Source organism: Euprymna scolopes, chromosome 12 (genome assembly GCF_053919585.1).
Source record: "Euprymna scolopes isolate OS-2025 chromosome 12, ASM5391958v1, whole genome shotgun sequence".
Classification (NCBI taxonomy): domain Eukaryota; kingdom Metazoa; phylum Mollusca; class Cephalopoda; order Sepiida; family Sepiolidae; genus Euprymna; species Euprymna scolopes.
In genome coordinates this window covers 27,674,948-27,700,135 of record NC_136493.1, presented here as the reverse complement: position 1 = coordinate 27,700,135, position 25,188 = coordinate 27,674,948, and the positions used below count along the sequence as shown (strand labels likewise).

The window sequence follows — 25,188 nt, the reverse complement described above, 5'->3', positions numbered from 1 at the left end:
ATAGGAACAACTGTGATAAAAAACAGATAAATGATTTCTTTTCCTGTAAATGAAAACATCGTTTGCTAACAGCTGATTGGCTTATCACGTTATTTTTTTTTTTTATTTATCTGCTTTTCTGACAGCTTACTGCAAACTGCCAGATGCCAATGCAACCTTGGGCCAGGTTCTAGATCAGTACCTGAAAACTGCAGTTTTCTCAAACAAAAAAAAAAAAAGAAAAGAAAATGGCAGCATCAATCCAGACTTTTGTTATCTAAATTATATTGAGCAAAATCATAGGTTTCAGTATGGCAATGTTATTAGCATGCAAAAATTGTCTGATGCTAACTGAATTATGAACAGGTGCACCATTATGGTGAACCAGCCACGATTTGTTCTGTTAATTTTCAGAGTGGTCTTATACACTTGTTTTCTTAGAGATCTTTACTGAATAAATCACATCAGAAGTCGAGGCATGAATCAGATACGTGATGGCTTTTCAGAAGGAAGGCGAAAACAGTATTAACGAACATATTTATATATATTATTTATTTTCATTTATTTCTCCACATGCTGTCACATATTCTGTTATCAACCTTACCTTTTTTCTCCTCCGTCTTTATTCCCTACTCCTCCCCTCATATACCTATTAGACACAGCATCTATTGCCCCCTACCACTATTTTTCCCCACCCCCGGTAAAATTACGACACTTGATCGAATCCAGTCTTATTCTACAATGCAAAAACAATATTCAACAAGGCCGGGTTTTTACAACATTTCCGATAACCAAAATTTCACTCGGTGAATGGCGGCTAAATTTTTCTTGGACAGAAATCGATCCTCCCTCTACATGTTTTATTTCTTTCTCTTTGTTCCTTTTTATTTAATTCTTTATTTTTTCTTATAGCATGGATTGATTTATAATTTATTTTTATTTTATCATTATTATTTTATTGTTTCGTTTTCCATCATATGTCCCTAAGGGTAAGAAACGCGCAACAAATAAAAAGAAAAATCTAGCAAAAACCAGAGCTAAAACACAAAAACATTTTTACATGAGTAATATATAAATAATATATATGAAAATATACTTTACACTATTAATACTGATACTAACTTTGGAAATAAATATAAGGTTGGAGTTTTAGATAGACAAGAGAAATAGAAAGTTACATACCTCCAATTGGATATTTTTGGCAATGGAAGGAAATCTTGAAACAAGATTAAAAATTGTTTTTGGTCAGTGAATAAAGTTCAGAAAAAAATCTTATTTACTGAACATTCCAGATTCTTTTATGTCACAGTTAGCAGATTTTTTTTAGAGGTTCCTTTCGGCTGGATTTTATCCTGGAATGGACCAAAGTTAGCTAACATAATTTGTTTCTGTTTATATCTGGTTAACAGTGTCTTAGCAACTGCTGTTGCTTTAAAGCAGCCTACTTATATTTATCTAATTTGCATATTTCTCAATCTTTCTAGAATGTTCTGGATTCTTCTGAAAATATCTATTCTTGATTTCTTTGTCCTGTCATTATTTAGTAATGATTACTTACCAGAATATTTTATTATAAATTTATTTATTGCGGACTCATCTTTCTTAGTTTTTGTTTCACGACGTTTCAGCCAACTATTCCTCTGACCTTCATCAGGAGGTAACCGCGACAAGATAGGAACTCCGAATCTCCTAACTGCATTCTCAGCAATCACTGCCTTCCATAGTTGTTGTCGTCTCACCACATTTTTAGCTAAGTAAGCTTCTGGCCGGCTTTGGGTAGGATTGAAACTGCTATCTTCAGACAATTATCACCTGACACCGTAGAGATTAAACGTCTCTATCCAAAGGGTGATCAAGGTTGGATTTTTTTATCTTATAAATCCAAGTTTATTTATTATTTGATCTTCCATGGTCGGGTCCGTACCGAACGGTATATATATTATTTAATTGGAATTCATTATTGAGATGAGTATTATTTATCAAACAACAACTAATAAAGATGAGGATAATAGTCCGCAATAAATAATGAATTCAAATTAAATAATATATATTTTATTATAACTTTAGAATATTTTTATATACTTTTATAAGAAAACTAGCATGGGTGCCCGGCGTTGCCCGGGTGTTTTGAGGTGTATGCTGAGCAAAAAAACAAAAAAAAAAAAAAAAAGGTCAATTTTTTAAACTTTGACTCCTATTATGACCCCCTAAAATTTATTGTTTAGGGCTCAAATAAAGTTATTAAGTTAGATCCATGTCCAAGGAACCTATATCTAAAATTTCACGTGTTTAGACCCAAAATTGTAGGAGGAGTTTGGTAGAGTTCTCAAAGGTCAAATCGTTGAATTTTGACTATTTAATCGCCAAATTTCTATCCAAAAACCAATCACATCGATTTTTCCAAATCTCAGTACCCTGTATATCAAATTTCGAATCTGTAGGCTTAAAATTGACAGAGTTATTGCGTAGGGAAATGTACACAGACACACAGACACGTTCACTTTTATATATATATATATATATATATATATATATATATATATATATATATATATATAGATATGGCCTCTCATAACGCTAAATTATTCTGTCCGTTCAATTTATTTGTTGACGTGCTGTCACTTATTTTTATTCAGATTTTTATTCTTTGACTTTTTATCTCCCTACTAATCCTCCTCCTTCTCTTATATCTTCTCTTTAATCTTAAATAAATTTATTTTCTTTATAAAACGTGGAGTATAAGGAGGAGTAACCGTGTCTATTTCTGTTTACTCTTTAATTAGGTTTCTTAAGTTTTTGAGATATGGCTTGATAATTCGTATAATGTGATGCGATACCTCCATTCCGTCTCAAGAGACAATGGATACACCATGCAAAAGTAGCTGCACATGTAATTGTGAGGCAAGTGTTGCGCAATCCTCAACCACACCTCTCCTGAATCGGCACTGCTTATGTCCAGTGACAAGGAGAAATGCTAGACAACTAGAAACAATGCTGAGATAAGCGGAGAGCATATACAGCAGATCGAATTTCCAAATGGTCACCCATTTTAGTACTAACCAGCCTCAACATTGCTTAACTTATGTATAATTATTATTTGACTAGATGAGATCATCCTTTATATGCTTATTTCCTCTATTAAATTATACAGAGGTAATCCACGGCAGGACAATATATCTGCGATTGTACTGTTGAAACTCATCTTTTTAGGCTTTCTTTATTCACAGTTGATGACTCATCATCTCTTCTGGTCATCTGCCTAGATGATGGTCAATTCATAAAACCAAGGTACCATATAGCAGAATTACTTTTAGAAACGCGTAGACGAAACTAAAACATGTAATTCACTAATAATAGGTAAACGAAACATAAGAAATAAGTGCAGTGTTGTATTTCTGAACTTTTGAAATAAAGATTGATAATTCTTATTCAGATTACTATTCTCTTGGGGATCGTGGCATCATGTTCTTCAGAACAATAAAATTTTAGTATTCTTTGAATTACTGTTTCCATCTTGAGTGTTATTTACACAACATTTCGGTCGATGTAACCTCTGACTTTCTTCAGATGCATCATGACGAACTTGGAATTTAGAATGGAACCCTTTATTTACTTCACGGGGGGGGGGGGGGGTAGCATGCTCTCGTTCTGTCAGCCATGACTATGAAAATACCGAGCCGTGTGAGAGATGGTGTCAGGAAAAATAAAATGACTATAAAAGGAAAAGAGCAGGTTAGAAAAGACGATCATATGAGAGACATGGGTCATGTCACAGCCGTAACGAGGTCACGTGTGGCGGGAGAATGAGGAAATAAATTTCATTGCCATATAAAAAGGAGTTAATTTATTACTTGTCCTATGTTCCTTGGCATAGACTGGATACAACGCATGGGGTCTACGTGTGTAAATGTTGATAACGTTAGACAATTAAAATAATACGTTCGAATTCTTGTGTAGTTTTATGCTTATTTGATGCACGGTTCACTGATGATGTTTTCTCCAGAAGTTGATACACCAAAGAATTCAAAGAATACTAAAATTTTATTGTTCTGAAGAACATGATGCCACGATCCCAAATAGAACAGTAGTCTGAATAATCCAAATAATACGTACTCTTCAATTGTTATGATATAAAAATTATAATTCTTGCTGGATGACTTAATACTCACATGACCATGATGATGACAAGGTCAAAGAAATGCCTAATGCCATTACATAAAAACATCTCTCCCAAGAAGTGCAAATCAGGTGACCGGATGCCTCTGTGTTTTGAAAGTATCACATGCCCTGCCAAAACTGGACCTGAACAAAAAAACATAAGACACATACAATTAAGCCACATTATAAAAAGACAATCGCATGTAGAAAGAAAGAAAAATAAAATGTTAAAACAAATATTTAATTTGTAATTAGTCCTGTGATATAAATACCCCCAACCAACCCAACAAGCAGAAAAATCCCACCCCTTCACTGTTGAGGTCTCTAGATGCTGGAAATCCTTCTACTCTGATAATCCCCCACCCTCCTCAAACTGCTAGACTTTGAAAGTCCCTTCTAGATCCCTGCTTCCTTGACTGTATTGGCATGCAGAAGTTCAAATGTAATGTGAATAGACATCTTGCTGCTCAACTCCTAACATATTATCCCTGCAGATTTGGTCTCAAATACTAGCCCCCTATGTACAAGTGGAACTGTGCCTTGTTTGGGGTAAAATAACAGTAAACAATGTTAACTTTTGAGACATTGTGTTGAACAAAGATGGCAGCGTAGTTCAGATCAGTAACCAAGATGGCGGCCAAGAATCAAATGCGGTCCGTGGCATAGTTAACCTGTTAAGTTCTGAGATATTGCGTTGAACAAAGATGGCGGCATAGTTCAGATCAGTAACCAAGATGGCGGCGTAGTTCAGATCAGTAACCAAGATAGTGGCCAAGAATTAAATGCGGTCCGTGACGTAGTAAACGGCGAACTGATTGAATCCAAAATTCGACAATTTTTATAATAATTTTGAAACGTTTTCAAATAATAAAAAAAAAGAAAAAGAAAAAAATAAATAAAAATAAATAAATAAAAGCAAAGAAAAAAATGAAAAGCATTCTCGAAGGCTTACCTCCATTCTCGGGTTGATCTTCCAGTTCATCACACGTGTCTTCGTCCAACATTTCCTTCAAGGGAAGCAATTCAATCTAGAAATCAAAAAACATGGCCGACTTTATTTCTAAGTCAATTCGCATCTTTTAAACAAATGACTCATTTAGACTGATCTGATTCAAATGGAACAAAAGTTTTATTAGAACTTGTAAAAGGTACCCCCCCCGTAAAATATTCACAACAAACACTTATCTAGCTACAACAATTGTCTTTACTCTTTATTTGTACCTAAAAATAAACAAATTCCATAAGCAAAGTTTCTTTCCTAGAACTTTACGGCTGAGGAACCCAATACCACAGGGCTGCTGCCCAGCTGACTATAACATGGTCGTTTTCAAGTCTAATGTAAATAAGTTCTTGTTGAGCCATCCTTTTAAATAAATAAACCCTACCCTATTTCCACCATTACTGATCATTACGGTGTTGTCTCATTGGCCACCTGATGTTCATTAACCCTTATCCTTGAGTGGCCTATGGATCTTGATAAGTGATGACCTCTCCATCTTTCCCAACATAAAATATTTTCAATTAATCCTCAGAATAATTTTCTACAAAAAATATCTCTGCTAAAAGCAACTTTGTTTGTGTGTGAGTTCATTCCCTATGGACTCTTAAATGGCTGGGTCGATCTTTTAAAAATTTCACACAAATGTACTTTATGTGCCTGGCAGAGTTCTAAGATAGGTTTTGTATCGGAATGTCTTCGATAAGTATCGATAATCAAAAAAATCTACTGAAAGAAGGAACAGGCGATTTTGACTAAAGTTAACACTTTGATATAGCCTAATATCACAAGTGCATTTGAGAAGTTTTATTACAAGCAGAAAGGCCCAGCATATAAAATCAACAGTAGGCTTTTTGATACAACAGGGTTGTATTGGAAATGAATGTTTTTGTTTAGAGCACAACTGAACCATGATACTTGATATTGCCATTTTCAACTTTAATTCAAACCATTATATAAGAATAATCTTATAAAATCAACATTAGTTTCTCTACAGTGCAATGTAGACTACGATGTATTGTGGACAAAGTAACTGTGGGAAGATTAAAAAATGAGCAATTTTACAGATTTCAATAACAAAATATTGGAGGGTGAAAAATTTTTTGATTGTCTTTCATTCCCAGGCAATGTTGGATCTCCCTGCTAGTATAATCATATTTATGTCATATTAAAAAAATATAAATGCATTGAAATTTGGTATCTTTCTGAAGTTGAAACTGCACTATTGTTAATGCTCAATTTAGTGTGCTATACTATTTCAAACTAATGCTCAATTCAGGAAAAGGTAGTGTAGTATCTGTTCTATTGTCATGAGACCATCCTATATATATATATTTTTTTTAAATATGCAATCCGAAGGAACATGTATTTACTACTATATATAATTCATCCATGATCTATTTTAACAGAAATATTTTTCCCAACTATACTTTTTTCTTAGAATTACTTGACTATCATGATAGTAGGTACCAATCTTTCGTTTATAACTATTTAAACTGATGTTTTCCTGTAATGGGGTAAGCAGCATTACCTGCTACACATATGTTATCATTAACAGAAATTAAGAGGCGGCCTCTTACATTTCATTCTATACTCCTATAATTTTTTTTCTGTGTGTTGCAATATTTTTGACTGATATTTGGGGTATTGGTCCCTCACAGTTGGGAGATTCTATTTATAAACACTGCTGCTAGAAATTGATTTTTGGTTTTGCTACCAACCAATCAGAAACCAGAATTGCTCCATAAAAATTAAACCTTTTTTTTAGCAACCTTGCATATGTTTTCTTCATGTCAACACGGGAAGAATCTTTTGCTCTGTGGCTACAAAATTATAAAATCTGCAACATGTACAGAACAGCTGTCTACGGAGAACTCGTCATCTCCATGACTTGTATAGAACAACTAACTCTTCTGAAATTAAACATGGCTTCCAACTCAAGACTGTATTGATATTCATATTCAAAACCTTTTTTCTATTGATTTAAAAAAAAAAAAATATATATATATATATATATATATATATATATAACTTTGTTATATATGAGTCATGGAATTGCATTTATCTGCAAAAGATCTAGCTAATTTGCATATTCTTTCAAACATTTATTTTAATTAATTCCCTAGTAGTTTTTAGGTTTTCTTATGGGATGATCATCTTTAGTTAACTATTACGTGTAATTATATTCATACAGATATTCTACATGATTTATACTTGTGTAATATTTGTGTGAAAAGGTTATCGTAAACACAAACCTCTTTTTTATATGTATTTATGTATGCACATGTGATATTTTAATTTATGCAGGTTTTATATTTATCATTATAGAGCCAATTTGAACCTGTTTAATTGATTTATATATAATTTTTTTAATAAATAAATTTTTAAGATTTTAATATTTACAGGTATACTTAGGTTTCATTTCTCAACCAAAAATCAATTTGATTGGACAATTAATTTCTCGGAAACGCTTAATCTCAATCTCTTACTTCTAGATTGTTCTGACTTCTACATTGCGAGAGAAATAAGCCCTGTATCTATATACTAATAGGATAACATGTGTTATTCATTTTGCGTGTCATCCAAATGACTGTTGTTTGTTATGGATTTCCATTTTTTGTAATAAATAACCTTACCAAGAATTCTTCATAAGTTTTGGTTTCGGTTTTGATTATAGCTGATAACACTCCAGTAATTTTATCAAGAATTGTTAATAAGCTTTGGTTTCAGTTTCAATTCAAACTGATGCACCCAAGTCATACGGATATATCTTTTCTTTTTTTTGAAGTTGTAACTTTATAATATATAAAAATCGATAGAAAATTAACTCTATAATAATATATATGAAATCTGCAAGAATTAAAATATCATATTTAAGAGTATTTTACAACCAGGCTATGCCAGGCGTCCCTGCTAGCTTAGATAAATACTTTGGCAGTTTTAACAAAAGAGCTACAATAATATTAGAGCATCTCCATTTACGCTGAACATCTACAGAATGCCAACATCAATATTACTTGATTGGAATTCATTATTGAGATGAGTATTATTTATTTATTGCGGACTATTATCCTTATCTTTCTTAGAGGTTGTTTCACGACGTTTCGGTCAGCTATTCCTTTGGCCTTCATCAGATGGTAACTGCAACGGGATAGGAACACCGAATCTCCTAACTGCATTCTCAGCAATCACTGCCATCCATAGTTGTTGTCTCACCATGTTTTGATGATGGCATTCTGTAGATGTTCATCGTTCAGTGGCATTCTTCTGAATTTCCACAGGTCCTACTAGTTTATTTTTAATCACAGTAAAAAAGAAGACATTTTTCTATCTAACCAAGGGAGTGAACTCACACCGTTGCTAGATTTTAATCTCATTATATGAAAAAAAAAAAAAAAATGGAAATAAAGGATGAAGCAAAGACAATCAAATCAACACAAAGGCATGTATAAATTGTTATTTCGACTAAAAATATTTGTATTCAGGCTTTTTCAAGATGTACAAGATCAGTTGACAAGTACTTATATACAGCAGATGCTAATAAGCGACAGATTAAAAATTGTGCGCAAGTAGGCAAGAAAAGCATAGAGGTAGCAAAGCAGTAGTGCAAGATTTCACAAAAATATTATATAGTTTAGGACATAGCTGTTAGGCATAAGAGTGGGTAATATGGGTTATATTTAGTTTAATTTAGTTTCATGCAAAGGGGGCAACTGTTTTGTTATGCGTTTCATTTTACTTCAGTCAAAATTCTCAGAAATCAAGGCGCTGCCTTCCTGAGGTTTGCGCTTGATATCAAGACAAAATACATAGATGTTCAAATATTTCATTAAACTTGTCATTAGTAAAGGAGTAAAAACATTAACTGACCAGTTAACTAGTGTATGCTATATCTTTCTTATGGCAATCTTGGTTTTACCGTATTGCAATATTGAATTAAATGCTGTTATTTGAGGTTATATCACGAGTTATAGCACTGAATAGTTGTGTCAAGAGGATCTTATTTGGGTTTTGAAAATTCTCAGAAATCAAGGGGCTGCTTTCCTGAGGTTCACACTTGATATCAAGATCAGATACATTCGACTTGTCCTTTACCCTCCACCCCAAACAATGAGTTAGTAAAGAAGTTAGAACATTATTTTCATCTCCCAAATTGACCTGTTAATTATGTTAAGAACAAGATACCGCAATAAACATTTATTAATGTTTATTGCGGTCTCTTGTTCTTACCTCATTCCAATACAAGAATTCATCTAGTCCGGTGGAATATCCAGCTTAGTGCTGTTTATGTTATTAGAGGCAACATGAAGAAAACACATCATTCTTCGTATAAGCCAATGTTTAGCTTTACTGAACAGATCTTATTTGAGGATTGAATATTATTTAATTTTGAATATTTGGTCAGGGTTTACTTGTAGGGTGAAGTAATTTCGTGTCAGATTGTTCTGATGAACTATTATACAGACAGATCTCAGACACTGTAAAAAAGTGTCAAATTCTATCATATATATATATATATGTGCGTGTGTGTAAGGAATAAGGCTGAATATCGAACAGGATGTACATGTATAAAATAGAAAAAGGATGTTAGCAAAAAGATTAATTGAAACAAGAGCCTTACGCATAGCCATGATTTGATTTAATATATTTCATCCATTTGACAACTTTATCAAGAAATATGTTAATGTAACAGAGACAACATATAAATACAATATTGTTGTAGGAGTGAGGAATTCAAAATGCAAAGTAAGTTTGGTAGGAGATAGCTTTCAAGTGGTAGGAGGTTCAGTAGGTTATGGAAGAAGCAATGACTGTTAGTTTTATAGGAATGCTTGTCAAACTACTATTCAGCCTCTATCGCACGCAACACACACATGCACAACACCCTCAAGTTTGAAACATATACAGTTATCGCCCCTTATTTCCAGAGTTGTATGTTTAAGCCGATAGGTGGCGATATCAACTTCCTTTCTCTCTATATCTATCTCACTCTCTATCACTTGGGACGTCATGCAGTATGAACGTGTGGAGATTTCTCTCCTCCTGTTTTTCTTATAAACAGGTCTTGTGCCATTCACCCGTAATAAATTCACATGATTTGTAAGTTACATATTTTGGTGAGTGATTTTTTTTTTTTTATTTGCTGTTCATTTATTAATTTTATCTTTCAACATTTAATGACGTCCACTACAGTTTTTTTTTTTTAAATATTTAAAATATTTTTATAGCAATATCAAGCAATGAGAAAGTGGATCAAAATGGAGGTAAGGGGAAGGAGTCCAAGAAACGAGAAAACATGAAAGAGGAGAAACTGTTAAAATGGGGTTTGTGGAATGCAGTGTGGTAGGAGGTTTGTAAAGAAGTAGTTATTAGTTTACGTGACAAAGAATAGTAAACTTAAATTCCCTCCCATACATGGACCAATATGTGCCATGTCAAACAATAAAATTAGTTTTACGGCTGCTGTTAATAAAACTAAGCACAAATGTTAGGGCGATTTTATTTTATATATGGGATATATATTGTACTCATAAAAAACTACATCCTTATAAAATTGGAACAAGTACATAGAAGACATTGCCAAGGCTGCTGCAAGGAAGGTGAGCTCTCTCTACCGAGCTAGAAAACTAACTAACAAGCTCTAGTTTCTGTCCCATCTTTGCAATGTTGCACCCTTGTCCTTGTTTTACAGGTACTTTAATGGAATGTGCGCTGATGAACTTGCTGGACTTGTGCCCCCCTCTCACTATAAATACTTCCAATAAACCCACTGATCCCACTACAGAAATCCCCAGATGTTAGAGGGATTTTTACTCCAATAGTTTTTTTCCTCAAACTCCTAGCCTTTAAAATTCCCTTATTTTATAAAAATCCCATGATTACAATGATGGAAAATATTTTACACAAATACGTAGAAATAAAGATTATGAATGATTATAAAAAAAAATGGAATAATATAGATATATAATATTTATGAAATCGGCCACTCAGCAGAGTGCACATATTACGACTATGAAAAAATTGCTTATGCAGAAAGCTGAGATTGTAGAAAACTGCTACCAGCTATATTGTGATATGAAAAATATAACTAAACAGACGGGGACATTTTCTATAGCAGTGAGAAGCTTTAATATATATATATATATATATATATAAGGGAGTAGTCACCAACAATGTGTATTTTTTAACATTATTTTATTATTCTGTGTCTTGGTTTTTCATTGAGAATTATGTTTGGATCATTGTAATAATGTTTTTAAGTCATTGAAATCGTTTTTACGCGCGTTTCAGACTTTCTATGATGCGTCCTTGTCAGAAATTATTTTAAAATGTGTTGGAGATGTAAAAATGGCGATTTTCGTAGTTAATTTGAAGTTTTTCCAAGGGGTGGAGGCTTGTAAGTGTTTATTATTCATTCGCATGCTCAATTTTTATTACTCTTTTATTGGGCTTGTCGAGGGAAACCGTTGACCTGGCTGTAGTCGGTATCTCTTTCTGCTAATGTTTTTTCTTTTCCTTTAGGGTGGGGTAGGGTGTGTGTGTGTGTGTGTGTGTGTGTGTATGTGTGTGTGTGTGTGTGTGTGTGTGTGTGTGTGTGCACGTGTGCACGTGTGCGTGTGTGTGTTTGCTTTTATTGGTTTGGGAATGTGTATATTGTTTTATAGTATTTTGAGGTTATTTGCTTCCTTAGGAAGGCGACTGTGATCCGAGGTCGTTACTAATGTGTATGTGTGGGGAGGGGGGGAATAGCTCTTCTGAAATAAGGGTAGGGGTGCTTTCATTCTATTTTGATATTTATTTTTTGGATTCTTGGATTTTAGTATATATATATATATATATATATATATATATATATATATATACACACACACACACACAAAGAAACATGGAGACAGGATTGAATCAATTTCATACTGTCTGCTTTCCAGTAAAATCCCTCTGCAGCAAAAACTTTAGCAAAGTAATTGCATGACAGTAAGTGCAGATAATCCGATGTTTAATAATAATAATAATCTCATGTATGCTAACCAGTTAAATCCCTCCACGGCTAACAACTATGGCAAAGCAATTACATGATCGTACGGACAGAGAACCTAGTATCCAACAATAATTTAATGTGTTTTCCAGTAAAATCCCTCTGCAGCAAAATAATGACAAAACTACTAGATCACAGCACACAGAAACAAACTGGACAATGATGTCTGACCACAGTTTCATATTGTCTGCTTTCAAGTAAAATGCTTGGGAGACAAAATAATGGCACAGACGGACGACAAGCTGAATGAAATATGCCCCACATTTGTTATTTTCACATTGTTCAACACAAACATAATTTTACTAACAATATCAATTATATAATTGTCAGGTCAATTCCACATATAAAAATGGCGGACATTTTTCAAAAGGTTTCTTTCATAAACTCACATGAGCTATTAATATTATTGTTATCATCATATAGAATCATTAATTGTTTACAAAGTACTTCAAAAATGTAAATGTTATTTCATGGGTGTGTTCCCATTTTTGCTCTCAATTATAATATATGCACATATTGTGTGCGTGTCTTTGTATTTAGTGGAGTATAGATCGGTTTAATATCAAAATGCCTTTTTACCACAGAGTAAAATGTTTTCATGCCATATCAACCCCTTTTTGTATTATTTAACATTGTATGCTTCAAGTCCTTAATGTCTTCATGTATTTATCTGGTTTGACTGTTTAATGAATTCATATTTGTAGAGTAAAAGTTTCATCTGCTTATAAATTTCAATAAAAAATGCATGGAAAACACACAATAATCAGATGGGTTAAAATTGTTTATACAGTCACAATTCTTTGAATGTTGGCTTGTAAGGCATTCACAGCAAGAACTCTACACACGACTTTGTTTTTCTATCGTATACCTAATATAAAACGGGATTTCAATGAACAAAATTTCTTTCCAAGAGTTTTTTTTTTTTTGTTTATCTATGAAACACATGCCTACAAAGCTGCTTCCCTGTAAGCTACAACATGATCGTTTTCAACCAAAAATGTAAATTTTAATTGATAGGAATGTTTGAATTTTTGCTCTTAATTATGTATGCACGTATGTGTGTGTGTGTGTGTGTGTGTGCATGTGTGCGTGTGTGTATGTGTGTGTGTGTGTATGTGTGTGTGTGTGTGTTAGATCTGGCTATGTCAAAATGTCTTTTTAAGTTTCAACAAAAAAATTAATAAAGACGCAGTATCAAATGGATAAAAATTGATTGTGCAATCACCATTTTTAAATACGAGTTGCAAATCTTCAGTTCCTCCTTGTAAGACATTCCCACCAAGAACTCGTATTTCTACCACAACTGCATTTTCTTCATTTGCCTAATATCCAATGGAATTTTCACAAACAGAGTTCCTTTCCAAGAACTTTGCATGTGTGGAGCATATTGTCTAATCTAATGTCAGCAAATACTTGTCATATGACGTCCTCGTAGGTTATCAAATTTTGTTCATAGCATTCATCTTTTTTCAATCATCTCATCATATTCTTCATCATTGACAGTCTATACATCTCATTAAACCCTATTTTTTAATGGTTTTTAATGTTGATAAGTGGCAAGTCATTAGCATCCACCCCGCCCCCAAAAAATAGAATAAAGACTTTTTGGGCCATTAAAGATATAGCCTCTGTTGACTTAGATTGAGTGCTATATACCAAATTGATGTGCTCAGTTTGGCATTAAATACTAACTGTGCATCGAACCAATACCATAATTCTTAGATCGCTGCATCTTATAACAAAGGTCCATACAAAATTTCAATCAGATCAGCCCAGTAGTTCACCCCCCCCTCAAAAAAAAAAAGTGGAACAGACAGACAAACTAAGAGAAATATAATATACATAAAAACACACACATGTTGCCTTGGTACACTGGTTTTTCATTTTGCGCGCTAGATTTCTTATATAGTCTTAATTTATATAAATGATTTTTCAAACTTTTAAACAGATCATAATCTGTTGGTGCAAGGTATGGAGAATATGGTGGGTGATGCATCATTTCCCAGGCATATATTTTTCAAGATACGTTTCGTCTTTTTAGCATAATGTTAAACCTCATACTGCACTGTCATTAAAATGTTTTTTTTTTTTTTTTAAATATACTAGTGAGTCACTGCTTATCATGGTGCAAAGTTCACTCAAAGATAAAGAGTTAATGAGTTTGTGAGAGGGGATGGTGAAGATTGATAACGATTGCTGATATTAGGCAGAATTTGATTAAGAACCAGATTGAACATCATTCACTGCAGCAACAATCTAAACTTCTCAGAATAACTTTTCCAATGGGAACAACACACACATCGCTAACTCTCCAATCCGTTTTTAACCTCACATTCGTGCACATGTCATTCTGTGACAAATTGTGTCTATTTGCAACTCTCTAATGTGATACTCATGTTCAGTGTCATAATTGAATTCTTACTGCATTGTATCATAGTGGCACTCACCCTAGGTGAATTGAACCAGCTTACTTCGAAGGAGAAATTTCCATGGGAATATCAAATTCACAAGCGATCCCCATCAGGGCAAGATGTCGACATTGATTTTTTTTTTTGCAATTCTTGCAGATAGGTGTCAACGTCTTTCTACAGAAAGCGCCTGGTATTCTCATATGGTCACCCATCTGGTACTGACCAGGTTCAACATTGCTTCTGTGATCAATCGAAAAGCAGTGTGTCAACATAATTATGCAGTATATAATTGCATCATTTAACCAAAAGCTTCATCAAAGAACAGTTGCATTAGATGCACGGACTTACATTGAATTCTTGTTTGGCTCTAGCACATGCTTATAGGCACATAGTTTGCATATCGGAACGCATTTGGCCTCACCATTCCTGTACCGCTTCATCTATCTCATAGCAAAGTGCTTTTTCTATCTGATATTCATTATTTTTGCACCAGACAACATTCTTGCAACGGCTGTTCAGTCTCCAAGGCTCAGCTTTCAATTTGATTCCATGTCTTTCAGCAGGTTATATTTTGTGAGACAACTTGTTGAGTAATAATACCAAGAAAACATGTGGGGGGGGGGAGCATTGTGCATGCATTTTAACATTGAAAACAATAGGACTTGGACAACTGAATAGAGAAGAGATTCCTATGAACGCTAAAAAGCAAATGGCTCTAATTGCTACACTTTTTCTTTGCTTCACTGGAATTCACTTTCTTCATCACTTCCAAAAGCAAGAAAGTTTTCACAGGAACGTGTAAACTCAAATAGTATTTTCTGCCCATGAAAATCGTTCCAGAACCCTAAAATAAGTTTTCTTCAGACTTCATCAGCCACACCTGCACAGAAGAACTCAAGAACAACTGCTCCCCTCTCTTCCCTATGGGTTGAGGGAGGTGGAAAGGCCTTAATGACTCACATGTGCACAAGTCCAATGTAAACAAGTTCTTTTTGAGCCTTCTCCTTAATCCAAATTCTACCCAATCTACACCATTAACAATTACTAAACTACCACTTTACATTCATTAACCCTTATCCTCAAGTGGCCTTTGGGCCTTGATGAGTGGTGACTTCCTTTTAAAAAAAAAAAAAAAAAAAAAAAAAAGTATGTTTCGTCAGACAGCAGCAAAACCCAAGCTGTTGATGTCATGCGCCGGACAAAGCCGAGCAAATGCCAAGTTACGCCTGGTTCGTTAAATAAGTATTTTTCGTCATGTGCGTACACTTTTACACTCTAGCAAGAGTCAGGCAAACAGAAAAGAATTTCTATTCACTCACACGCACTAACAAGAACGATGTAAACCCATGCACACACACATGCACAATGCCATGCTGCCAAATACTCATATACATATATTACTTATACCCATGTATTCACAGTATGAACATATTGACCTACACATTTTTAAGTCTTATGACTACAAACCCTGTTTTCTCCACCAAAGACTTGTTCACATAAATGACTGAAAATATTTATATATTCTTATCTCTTGTATAAAAATATTCTGTTATAAAATTTTGCTTTTTGTAATGTTTGCATTCATAAAACTATTCATGCTTTAGGTAGCACTTGCTACCTGGTGACCCCGCCATTCAATTAATCATCATATTGTACGAATCCAAAGAGTCTATTAGTGGCATTAGTTTCCCTGATATTTTTTAGTCAGAATTAGTAGAAAGACATTGGGTATTTACAGGAGGGGAGGTTGCCAACATCCTAAGAGAAACTGATTTTCTTTTGTGAAACGAACAGGATTCGAACTTGGAACACCCAGGTCATCAGTCTGCGTTGTTAACCACTTGACCTCTCCATTCTCTTATTGTTTCGTTTATTTTCATTTTTACATCTATATATCTATAAAACTGAAAATGTGTGTATGTATGTGTGTGAGGACACTTCTTAACCTATGTACTCAACAAATTTTTGATCTACAGACTTAAAATTTAGTATATAGGATATTCAGAAATGTGGAAAACTTTTTAATCGGATTTCATCCGGAAAAAAGGGCTGCTAAGGGGTAAAACCTGAAAAATTGGTACATGGGAGTCATCGGATTTTTATCTGTTTGCTGTTTCACGAATGCGCATGTGTGAATATTTCACAGTACAGATTACTTATGTTAAGAATAAGTAGGTTTGAAAACATCTTCCAAAGATTCTGCCGCACTGGTATAGTGGTTATCGTACTTGACTCTAGTTCAAGTACATTTTTATGTACAAGAAGTAAACTGTTTAGTAAAAAAAAAAAAAAAAGTTTCTGTATGAATGAAAATCTAATATTTATGCTTATTTTACATCCGGGCAATGCCAGGTGTCCTGCTAGTATATCTATAAAAGTGAGAATGTGTGTGAGTGTATGTTTGTGAGGACACTTCTCAACCTATATACTCAATGAATACTTGATTTACAGACTTGAAATTTGGTATATACGGTATTCAGACATGTGGAAAACATTTTTAATCGGTTTTCATCCAGAAAAAAAAGGGCTACTAAGAGGTCAAATTTGAAAAATTGGTACTTTTTATATGTTTATCAACTGTTTCACTACTGTGCATGCGTGAATATTTCACTTTATGTTAATAATGAGTAGGTTTGAAAACACTTTTAAGATCGTGTCAAGCTGGCCTAATGGTTATTGTACTTGACTCGCTGTCTTTAGGTTTTTGTTTCGATCTCAGCTCGAGTATTTTTTTTTTTTTACTATATAAATGAACTGTTTTGGAAAACATAATATTTGCATGCATATGTCTTAGTTTCTTTCCATTTTACTTCATTTTTTTTTTAGGGAATTTAATGTTACATTTAATATCGGGCAATGCCGGGTACATGTTCTAGTATATAAATATTCTTTATTTTTTTCCTTCGCTAAAACATATTTCTTTTATCCCCATCTATATTAAACGTTGATGCCATCAAGATCTAAAATGGCCATACCATGACAATGTAATTACAGAGCAGTATTGTGAATAAATGACATAAGACTATATTCCAAAGTTCATGATGTTGACCATCTTATAATTTATTCCTTTAATTTAGTATTACTGCTACCATATCTGGGCAGGAGCTGCTAAAAATAGCCTATCCTGCCTTGACAGAGTACAAAATAGACTTTGTGGCTTAGTGGGGGGATGCCCTTTTCTCTTCCCTGCAACTGCTCTCCCACAGAAGAGACGTTGCGAGCCTGTCTTTGTTTTACCGTTATTTCCATGGCAAGTGCTCGTCTGAGCTCCAATCTCTGGTCCCCCCCTCGCCAATCTTTTACGAAAAACACCCGTCTAGCTGAAGCCACTGTCAAAAATTTTCCACACTCTCTATCTGTGCCTAAATCAAAACGTAGATTCCATGAACACAGCTTCTTTCTTAGAACAGCACGCCAGTGGAACTTTGTTCCGTCTGCCTGTTTCCCACCTGACTACAACTTGGAAGTCTTCAAATCCAACGTAAACAAATTCCTGATGAACTGCCCCCTTAAGTAGACACTTTATGAAATCTCAACATTAATGTATAACGTACTGTACATGTAATAACCCTTATCAATGAGTGGCTTCTGAGCCTTGATAAGTGGTGACCTCCTTGTAAAAAAAAAAAAAAAAAAAAAAAAAAGAATTGTATTCAGAATTGTAAATGTCAACTGAATTAAAGGAATAAATTATAAGATGGTCAACATCATGAACTTTGGAATATAGTCATTTGTCATCACTCAATATGGTTTCCGTTCTGCTAGATCTACAGCAGATGTCCTTACAGTTATATCGCATAGGATTAGCAAATCTCTCGACGGTGGCAATCTTTCTAGGGCAATTGCTCTTGACATATCTAAAGCCTTTGATAGGGTATGGCATAAAGGTTTACTTCATAAGATCGCTAGCTATGGTATAGCTGGAAAAGTCTTCTCAATTATTAAATCATTTCTTTCTGATAGGTTCATAAGAGTAGTAGTTGAGGGGCAAAAATCAGAAGCTCACAGTATTAATGCCGGTGTCCCTCAGGGATCCATCCTGGGCCCAACTCTTTTCCTGATCTACATTAATGATCTTCCAAATCATATCCTTACATCATTTGTAGACATTTATGCTGACGACACTACCATTTATGGTACCACATCTAAGACAGTAAACGAGCAAGTACTCTCGAATTCTCTCTCCTCTGATCTTGAGCATGTAGTACAATGGGGAAAGGAGTGGCTGGTTACTTTTAATGCATCTAAAACCAAGCTTCTCTCTTTACATCATCAACATTCTAATCCACATTTGTCATCAATTGAAATGAATGGCTCTCGTCTTCAGGAGGCCTCAAGTTTTGACAAGCTTCTGGGCTTGACCATTACTCCTGATCTTAAATGGAACACGTATATCAAATCTGTTGCCAAGGCCGCTGGAAAAATGGTGGGATCTTTCTATCGATCCAGTAGATATCTCACTGCTGATGCTATTCTCTACCTATATAAGAGCCAGGTACGTCCAAGGATGGAATACTGTTGCCACATCTGGGCAGGAGCTGCTAGAAAGGACTTGTCCTGCCTTGATAGAGTTCAAAATAGACTTCGTAGCCTCGTAGGAGATGTCCTTTTCTCCTCCTTGCAACCTCTATCTCACAGAAGAGATGTTGCGAGTTTGTCTCTGATGTATCGTTATTTTTATGGAAAGTGTTCAACTGAGCTTCAATCTATGGTCCCCCCTCGCCAAACTTTCACAAGAAACACTCGTCTAGCTGTAAACACTATCAATAATTTCCCCCACTCTTTATCTGTGCCTAAACCTAAACGTAATTCCATGAACAAAGCTTCTTTCTTAGAACTGCACGCCTGTGGAATTGTCTTCCGTTTTTCCTGCTTTCCGGCTGACTACAATATGGTTGTGTTCAAGTCTAAAGTAAATAAGTTCTTGATGAGCCGCTCCATATAAGTTATTAAATTTACTAAATTTTCATTACTAATGATTACTATATTGACCAATTTCTACTGTTCACTCTTTAACCCTTATCCTTGAGTGGCCTCTGGGCCTTGATAATGTGGTGATGCCTTTGTAAAAAAAAAAAAAAAAAAAAAAAAAATTTATTCATTATATATATATATATATATATATATATATACTGTTCTAAAAACATGAATATGTTGAATAATCTGAATAAATGCTTGTTACTTTAGAATTTTCTAGAAACTAAAAAATATATATATTTTGCTATTTAACACAGTTGTTAAAGAAATGTTTAATACGTAATTACGCTGAGTGCTTAATTACGTATTCAACCGATCTGAATATTTGTGATTACAATTTTGATTTACGGAAGAAACTAAAAATGGCCTTAGTAGCTAAAGATTTAAAGCCTGCAAAAAATGTAAAAGGCACACGACACTAACGAATACGAACAAAAAAAGGCACACGACACTAACGAATACGAACAAAAAAGGCACACGACACTAACGAATACGAACAAAAAAGGCACACGACACTAACGAATACGAACAAAAAAGGCACACGACACTAACGAATACGAACAAAAAAGGCACACGACACTAACGAATACGAACAAAAAAGGCACACGACACTAACGAATACGAACAAAAAAGGCACACGACACTAACGAATACGAACAAAAAAGGCACACGACACTAACGAATACGAACAAAAAAGGCACACGACACTAACGAATACGAACAAAAAAGGCACACGACACTAACGAATACGAACAAAAAAGGCACACGACACTAACGAATACGAACAAAAAAGGCACACGACACTAACGAATACGAACAAAAAAGGCACACGACACTAACGAATACGAACAAAAAAGGCACACGACACTAACGCATATTGCAACGAATACGAACAAAAATGCATGCTGAAATAATAACGTTATTTAGTTCTCTCCCACTGCAAGAACTGTGACACTAGGGTGGGAAAGTGAGATTGAGAAGTCAGCGCCCCCGAGGAGGGGGCTCTCTGACCTGCAAAATGTGCCTGGGCAGCCCCGTCGGCATTCCCTGGTGAGGGCGCCTCAGAACATTAACAATAAACTAACCCCTTCTCAAAGAGAAAAGGCAAAGCCTGGGAGGATGGACCTCCTAGAACTGCACAGAACTTAACACCCACTGCAAAATCCACAGGGACCAGGTCATTACAGGAATGGTCTAATTTGGGGGGCCCAGGATGGCGAGGGGAGGGCATTTTGTAACTGTTCTATACTTTCACCCAGCAATTTTAAGAAACAAAAAATTATCATAAAAATTGAATTTAACTTGAAAATCCTAGCACAATCCATATTCGGCATAAATAACCAAGAATGTTAATCTTTAAGTTAGGTTATGGTTAAAAGAAATTTTAGCCTTTCATAAAATAGAATTGAAAACAACTTTGGTTCTTGTCCAGAATTCCCCCATACTAAAAACCCTATAAAAAAAAAAAAATAGATAAAATTCTGCATGGTGTATACACGCATGACAGAACGGAAATGTTATATTCCAAAAATCACATCAATTGATCAAGTCGTTCTATTTTGAAATAAGAAAATCAAATTTTATGAATAAGAAAAAAGGGACTGTCTCACGTCGCCATCTTGGAAACAAAACAAGGGCAGATGATTTTACAATGATTCAAACTTGCGAAACCAGTCTTGTAATGGCTAATATTTCCCATTGGCTATTTAAAATCGTTTAAAAATGGTTTTCTTTATAAAGATAAAACTACTTGATTAATTTTTGTGATTTTTTGAATATGACCTTTTCACTCTATCATGAGTACGTGCATCATAAAGATTTTTTTGTTGTACTTTTGTTTTTTTAATATAAGGGAAATTCTGGTCAACCACTAAAACTTTAAAATAAAAAACTACCATAAGAAATAAAATTTATCCACTTAACATGGAAGATGGAGTCATAAATAACCATAAAGGAAAAAATAAAAACTTGTTTCGTCTAATATCGGTACTAACTGGCCCACTTTGTAAATCACGATCAGAAACATTCAGGCCAATATGAGTTCCCTCGTATAGAAGTAAAGCAATTTTGTGAATTATGTGAATCTGTTTTAAATACAAAGCATACATTATAGGCAAAATTGTAGAATAGTTAACACTCAATAACTTATAAAAGTCATTATAATTGGATATGAAAATACATTTTAAATAAAAGCACTATTATGTAATTATGTCTCATGTTAAAATTAGAAATTTCAAAAAAAATTATGAAAAATGATCAAGCAGAAAAATAATTACAAGTAAAAATAAAAATCTATCGAATAATGCGATTTTTGTAATTTTTTTTATTACATTTTCACCCCAAACAGGGCAAATTGCCACTTTGGTGTAGGGGCTACTATCAGGGGCAACAACTACTGGGGTACTATGTTGGGATTTGGGCAGCAAGATGTTGGTTCACGTTACACTTGAACTTCTGCTTGTCAGTACTGTTGGGGAAGCAGGGACCTGGAATGGAATTCCAAAGTCTAGCGGTTCTGAGGAAGAAACTATTGGAGTAGAAAGATCTTTTACATCTAGGGATCTCTACAGTGTGGGGGTGGGATTTAGCAGTCTGTCGGGTTTGTCGAGGGTGCTTATGTCGTGGGGGCACACGTGTCTGCAGTTCGTCAGAGCATTCACCACTAAAATACTTGTAGAACAGGCAGAGGAATGCAACATTTCGTCGATGGGACAGAGGCTGAAGCTTAGATGCCAGTTCAGGGCCTATCAGGTTTGCGACTCTCTTTTGAACCTTGTCAAGGAGCGAGAGACTAGTAGCAGATGCACCAGCCCAAATGTGACAGCAATACTCCATACCTGGGAGAATGGTGGCCTTATAGAGGTACAGGATACTTTTGGGTGTTAGTAGTTGTCTAGCACGGTAGAGAGAGCCCACCTTCCTTGCAGCGGCCCTGGCAATGCCTTCAATGTAATTGTTCCAACTCATGTTTCCTGTGAACGTTAGGCCAAGGAGTTTGAAAGATGTACTCTCAGATAAAGAGTTGTTGGCCATTGCTATAGTTTGGTCTATTGCAGCCAATTCTGTATGACAAACAGACTTATATTCCTTGTTTTCAGTTAACTTTCACCATTTCAAATTAGAAAATGGTGGATCGATATTGACGATTTTTTTTTTGTTTAAAAATTGTTCTAGCATATCTTCAACTCAATAATTTTTCATAATTTTTACTAATCGTTACTTAAAATGCATTCTTCTGATATCCAGTTATAATGCAAAAGCCCCCTCATACCCCCCCCCCAACATAATTTATATCAAAAGCATGCGAATTAAAATTCTCTAACAAACCAGCCAAAGTTTTAAACACTTTTTTGTATTATTTGGATTCTTCAGACTAATGTTCTCATCTTTAGTGTTGTTTGCACAATGTCTTGATCGATGCAACCTCTAACCTTCTTTATGTGTATCTTGTCAAACCCGGAGAATGCCCCATTGAACTCTGGTAGTTTTCTGTCAAACTCGGGAATCTGCACAGAATTTGGAATGAAACCCTTTATTTAATCCATGGTGGTTGCATGCGCTTGTTTCGTCAGCCATGACTGGGTAGAAGTCCTAAGTAATTTGCAATGGTATTTAAGGTCACCCGCACTGAAGATTGAACCTTCAACTTCCATATGATTGACTTTTACAGCTGAATTTTACTAAGTAATCTATCCCCAGTGTCACGGGTTCTTGCGGACATGGACATTTGGACTTTTCATTCATTTAGAATGGATCGAAATGGCAATTTTGATAAATTCAGAGAAATGGTTGACTTATTTTTATTAATTCAAGCGAGTACATGCACCGAACAAGTTGCGCAGAAACAAGTTAAAGCATTTTCATTTTGGACGCCACAGAATAAGTTTTGTTAGCTACAAAGACTTTATAGATGAATAAAAATAACAAAATAAAAAGTGTTATAACGTAGTAGTAAGTAGAAAATTTTTATATAAATTATGTGTTGCTATTTTTTTTTTTTTTTTTTTGGTGATGGGGGTATCAGTTATCCAGTGTTAACTATTCTGCACTTTTACTCAATTTTATGAGTTAAGTTGACAAAAAACTGAAAACTTTAAATCAATAATTCATTACTTACATGTTCACACAGCAATTCGTAAATTATTGAATCGGATTTAAAAAAATCATACTACATAAGCACCAAATTTACAATTGTTGGCACTTCTATATTTTTGATGTCTTTTTTGTTTTCATTTTTGGGTAGTTCGATTTATGACAAGGGAGATAATCACCAAATTTATTAAACTTTTGTGAATAGCAATATCTCGTGAAGAGCAATTTCTCGTGAAGAGCAATTTCTCGTGAAGAGCAATTTATCGTGAAGAGCAATTTATTGTGAAGAGCAATTTATCGTGAGAAGCAATTTTTTTGAAACGTGAATCTGAACAGGATTGCCAGACTATTATAAACACTTCAAGCCAAATTCCTAGAACAAAAAAGCCTAAAGCAAATATTGAAGAAAAAAACAAAAAACAAAGGCCAAATTGAACACTTCTGAATTGACAGTTTAAAAGCTTCAAAATCATCAAATTTCTCACAGTAAACATGCAATGAACGTGAACTGTACACTGAATGAAGACTTTGTGTATATCAGTACAGGAAATGATATACTAAAACAAAATTGGGTCATTTTTTAAAACAGCCAAAAAAAAACAAAACAAAAAAAAGATGAAAATTATATATAACAAATAAATGTTACCAAAAGCAAGATGTCCCTCTCCTAGCTAGCTGGATAAGATTTGTGTGTTTTAACTTATTAGTGTTCATTTATGTTGCGGTGTGTCCACCCTACATATAATAATTATTAGTAGTGTAAAATCTATTGAGTTAAAACAAACAAAACAACCAAAAAAAAAATGGCGATTTTGTTATAGCTATTTAGACTCCCGATAATCACTCAAAAATCGAAATTAAACAAAATACTGGTAGATACCAATGTCACAAATCATGCAAAAATGTCAATTTCTACAAGAATTTTGTTTAATTTTGGTATTTTCAGTGATTATCAAAGAGTCAAATAGTTATAAAAACATTTTTTCCATTTTAATTCAGACTTGACACTATTTTTGTTTCATTATAAATAAACACTTTAAAATAAGTTAGAACACAAAAAACTTGTCCAGATAGGTTAAAGAGTAAGTTATCTTGCTTTGGTCACATTTGTTGATTGTATATATTTTTTGTTTGTTTGTTTGTTTTTTTTTTACCCTTTTTTGTTTTGTTGACTATTGAAAAAAAAATATTCCAAAATTGAATAAAAGCAGAGGTTATTATTATAACCAATCACTAAGCTAGGAAAGGATCACATGACAATGTGTAGGTATAATTTGTTTAATTTACGAGTGCAAGAACTTAATAGAACTATTTAAATTAAAATTTAATTTTATGTGAAAAGTTACTCAATCAGATGCTTATTCATAATTAAATCTATTTTAAAAAAAATAATAAATTGCAGAAAAATCTTTATGGTGTACGTACCCATCATACAATGAAGATGCCATATTCCAAAAACCACCTAAGTCGATGAAATATATTTTTTTTTAATATAGAAAATCATTTTTTTTACGATTTTCAATAATTTTAATAGTAAA

At 34.1% G+C, this 25,188-nt stretch overlaps 1 protein-coding gene across 3 annotated transcripts in view; it reads right to left on the bottom strand.

Annotated features, from left to right (window-relative positions):
• LOC145291220 (uncharacterized) overlaps positions 1-25,188 on the bottom strand; it is a 207,684-nt gene that overhangs the window by 67,504 nt on the left and 114,992 nt on the right. For 2 of the 3 annotated variants that reach the window (XM_080136808.1, XM_080136810.1), the window contains 2 exons: positions 5,090-5,165; positions 4,149-4,281 (listed from right to left, as the gene is read on the bottom strand). In XM_080136808.1, coding sequence (XP_079992934.1) covers positions 4,149-4,281; positions 5,090-5,165 — 209 coding nt within the window. The remainder of the gene's footprint in view (positions 1-4,148; positions 4,282-5,089; positions 5,166-25,188) is intronic. The other variant, XM_080136809.1, reaches the window with a different exon arrangement.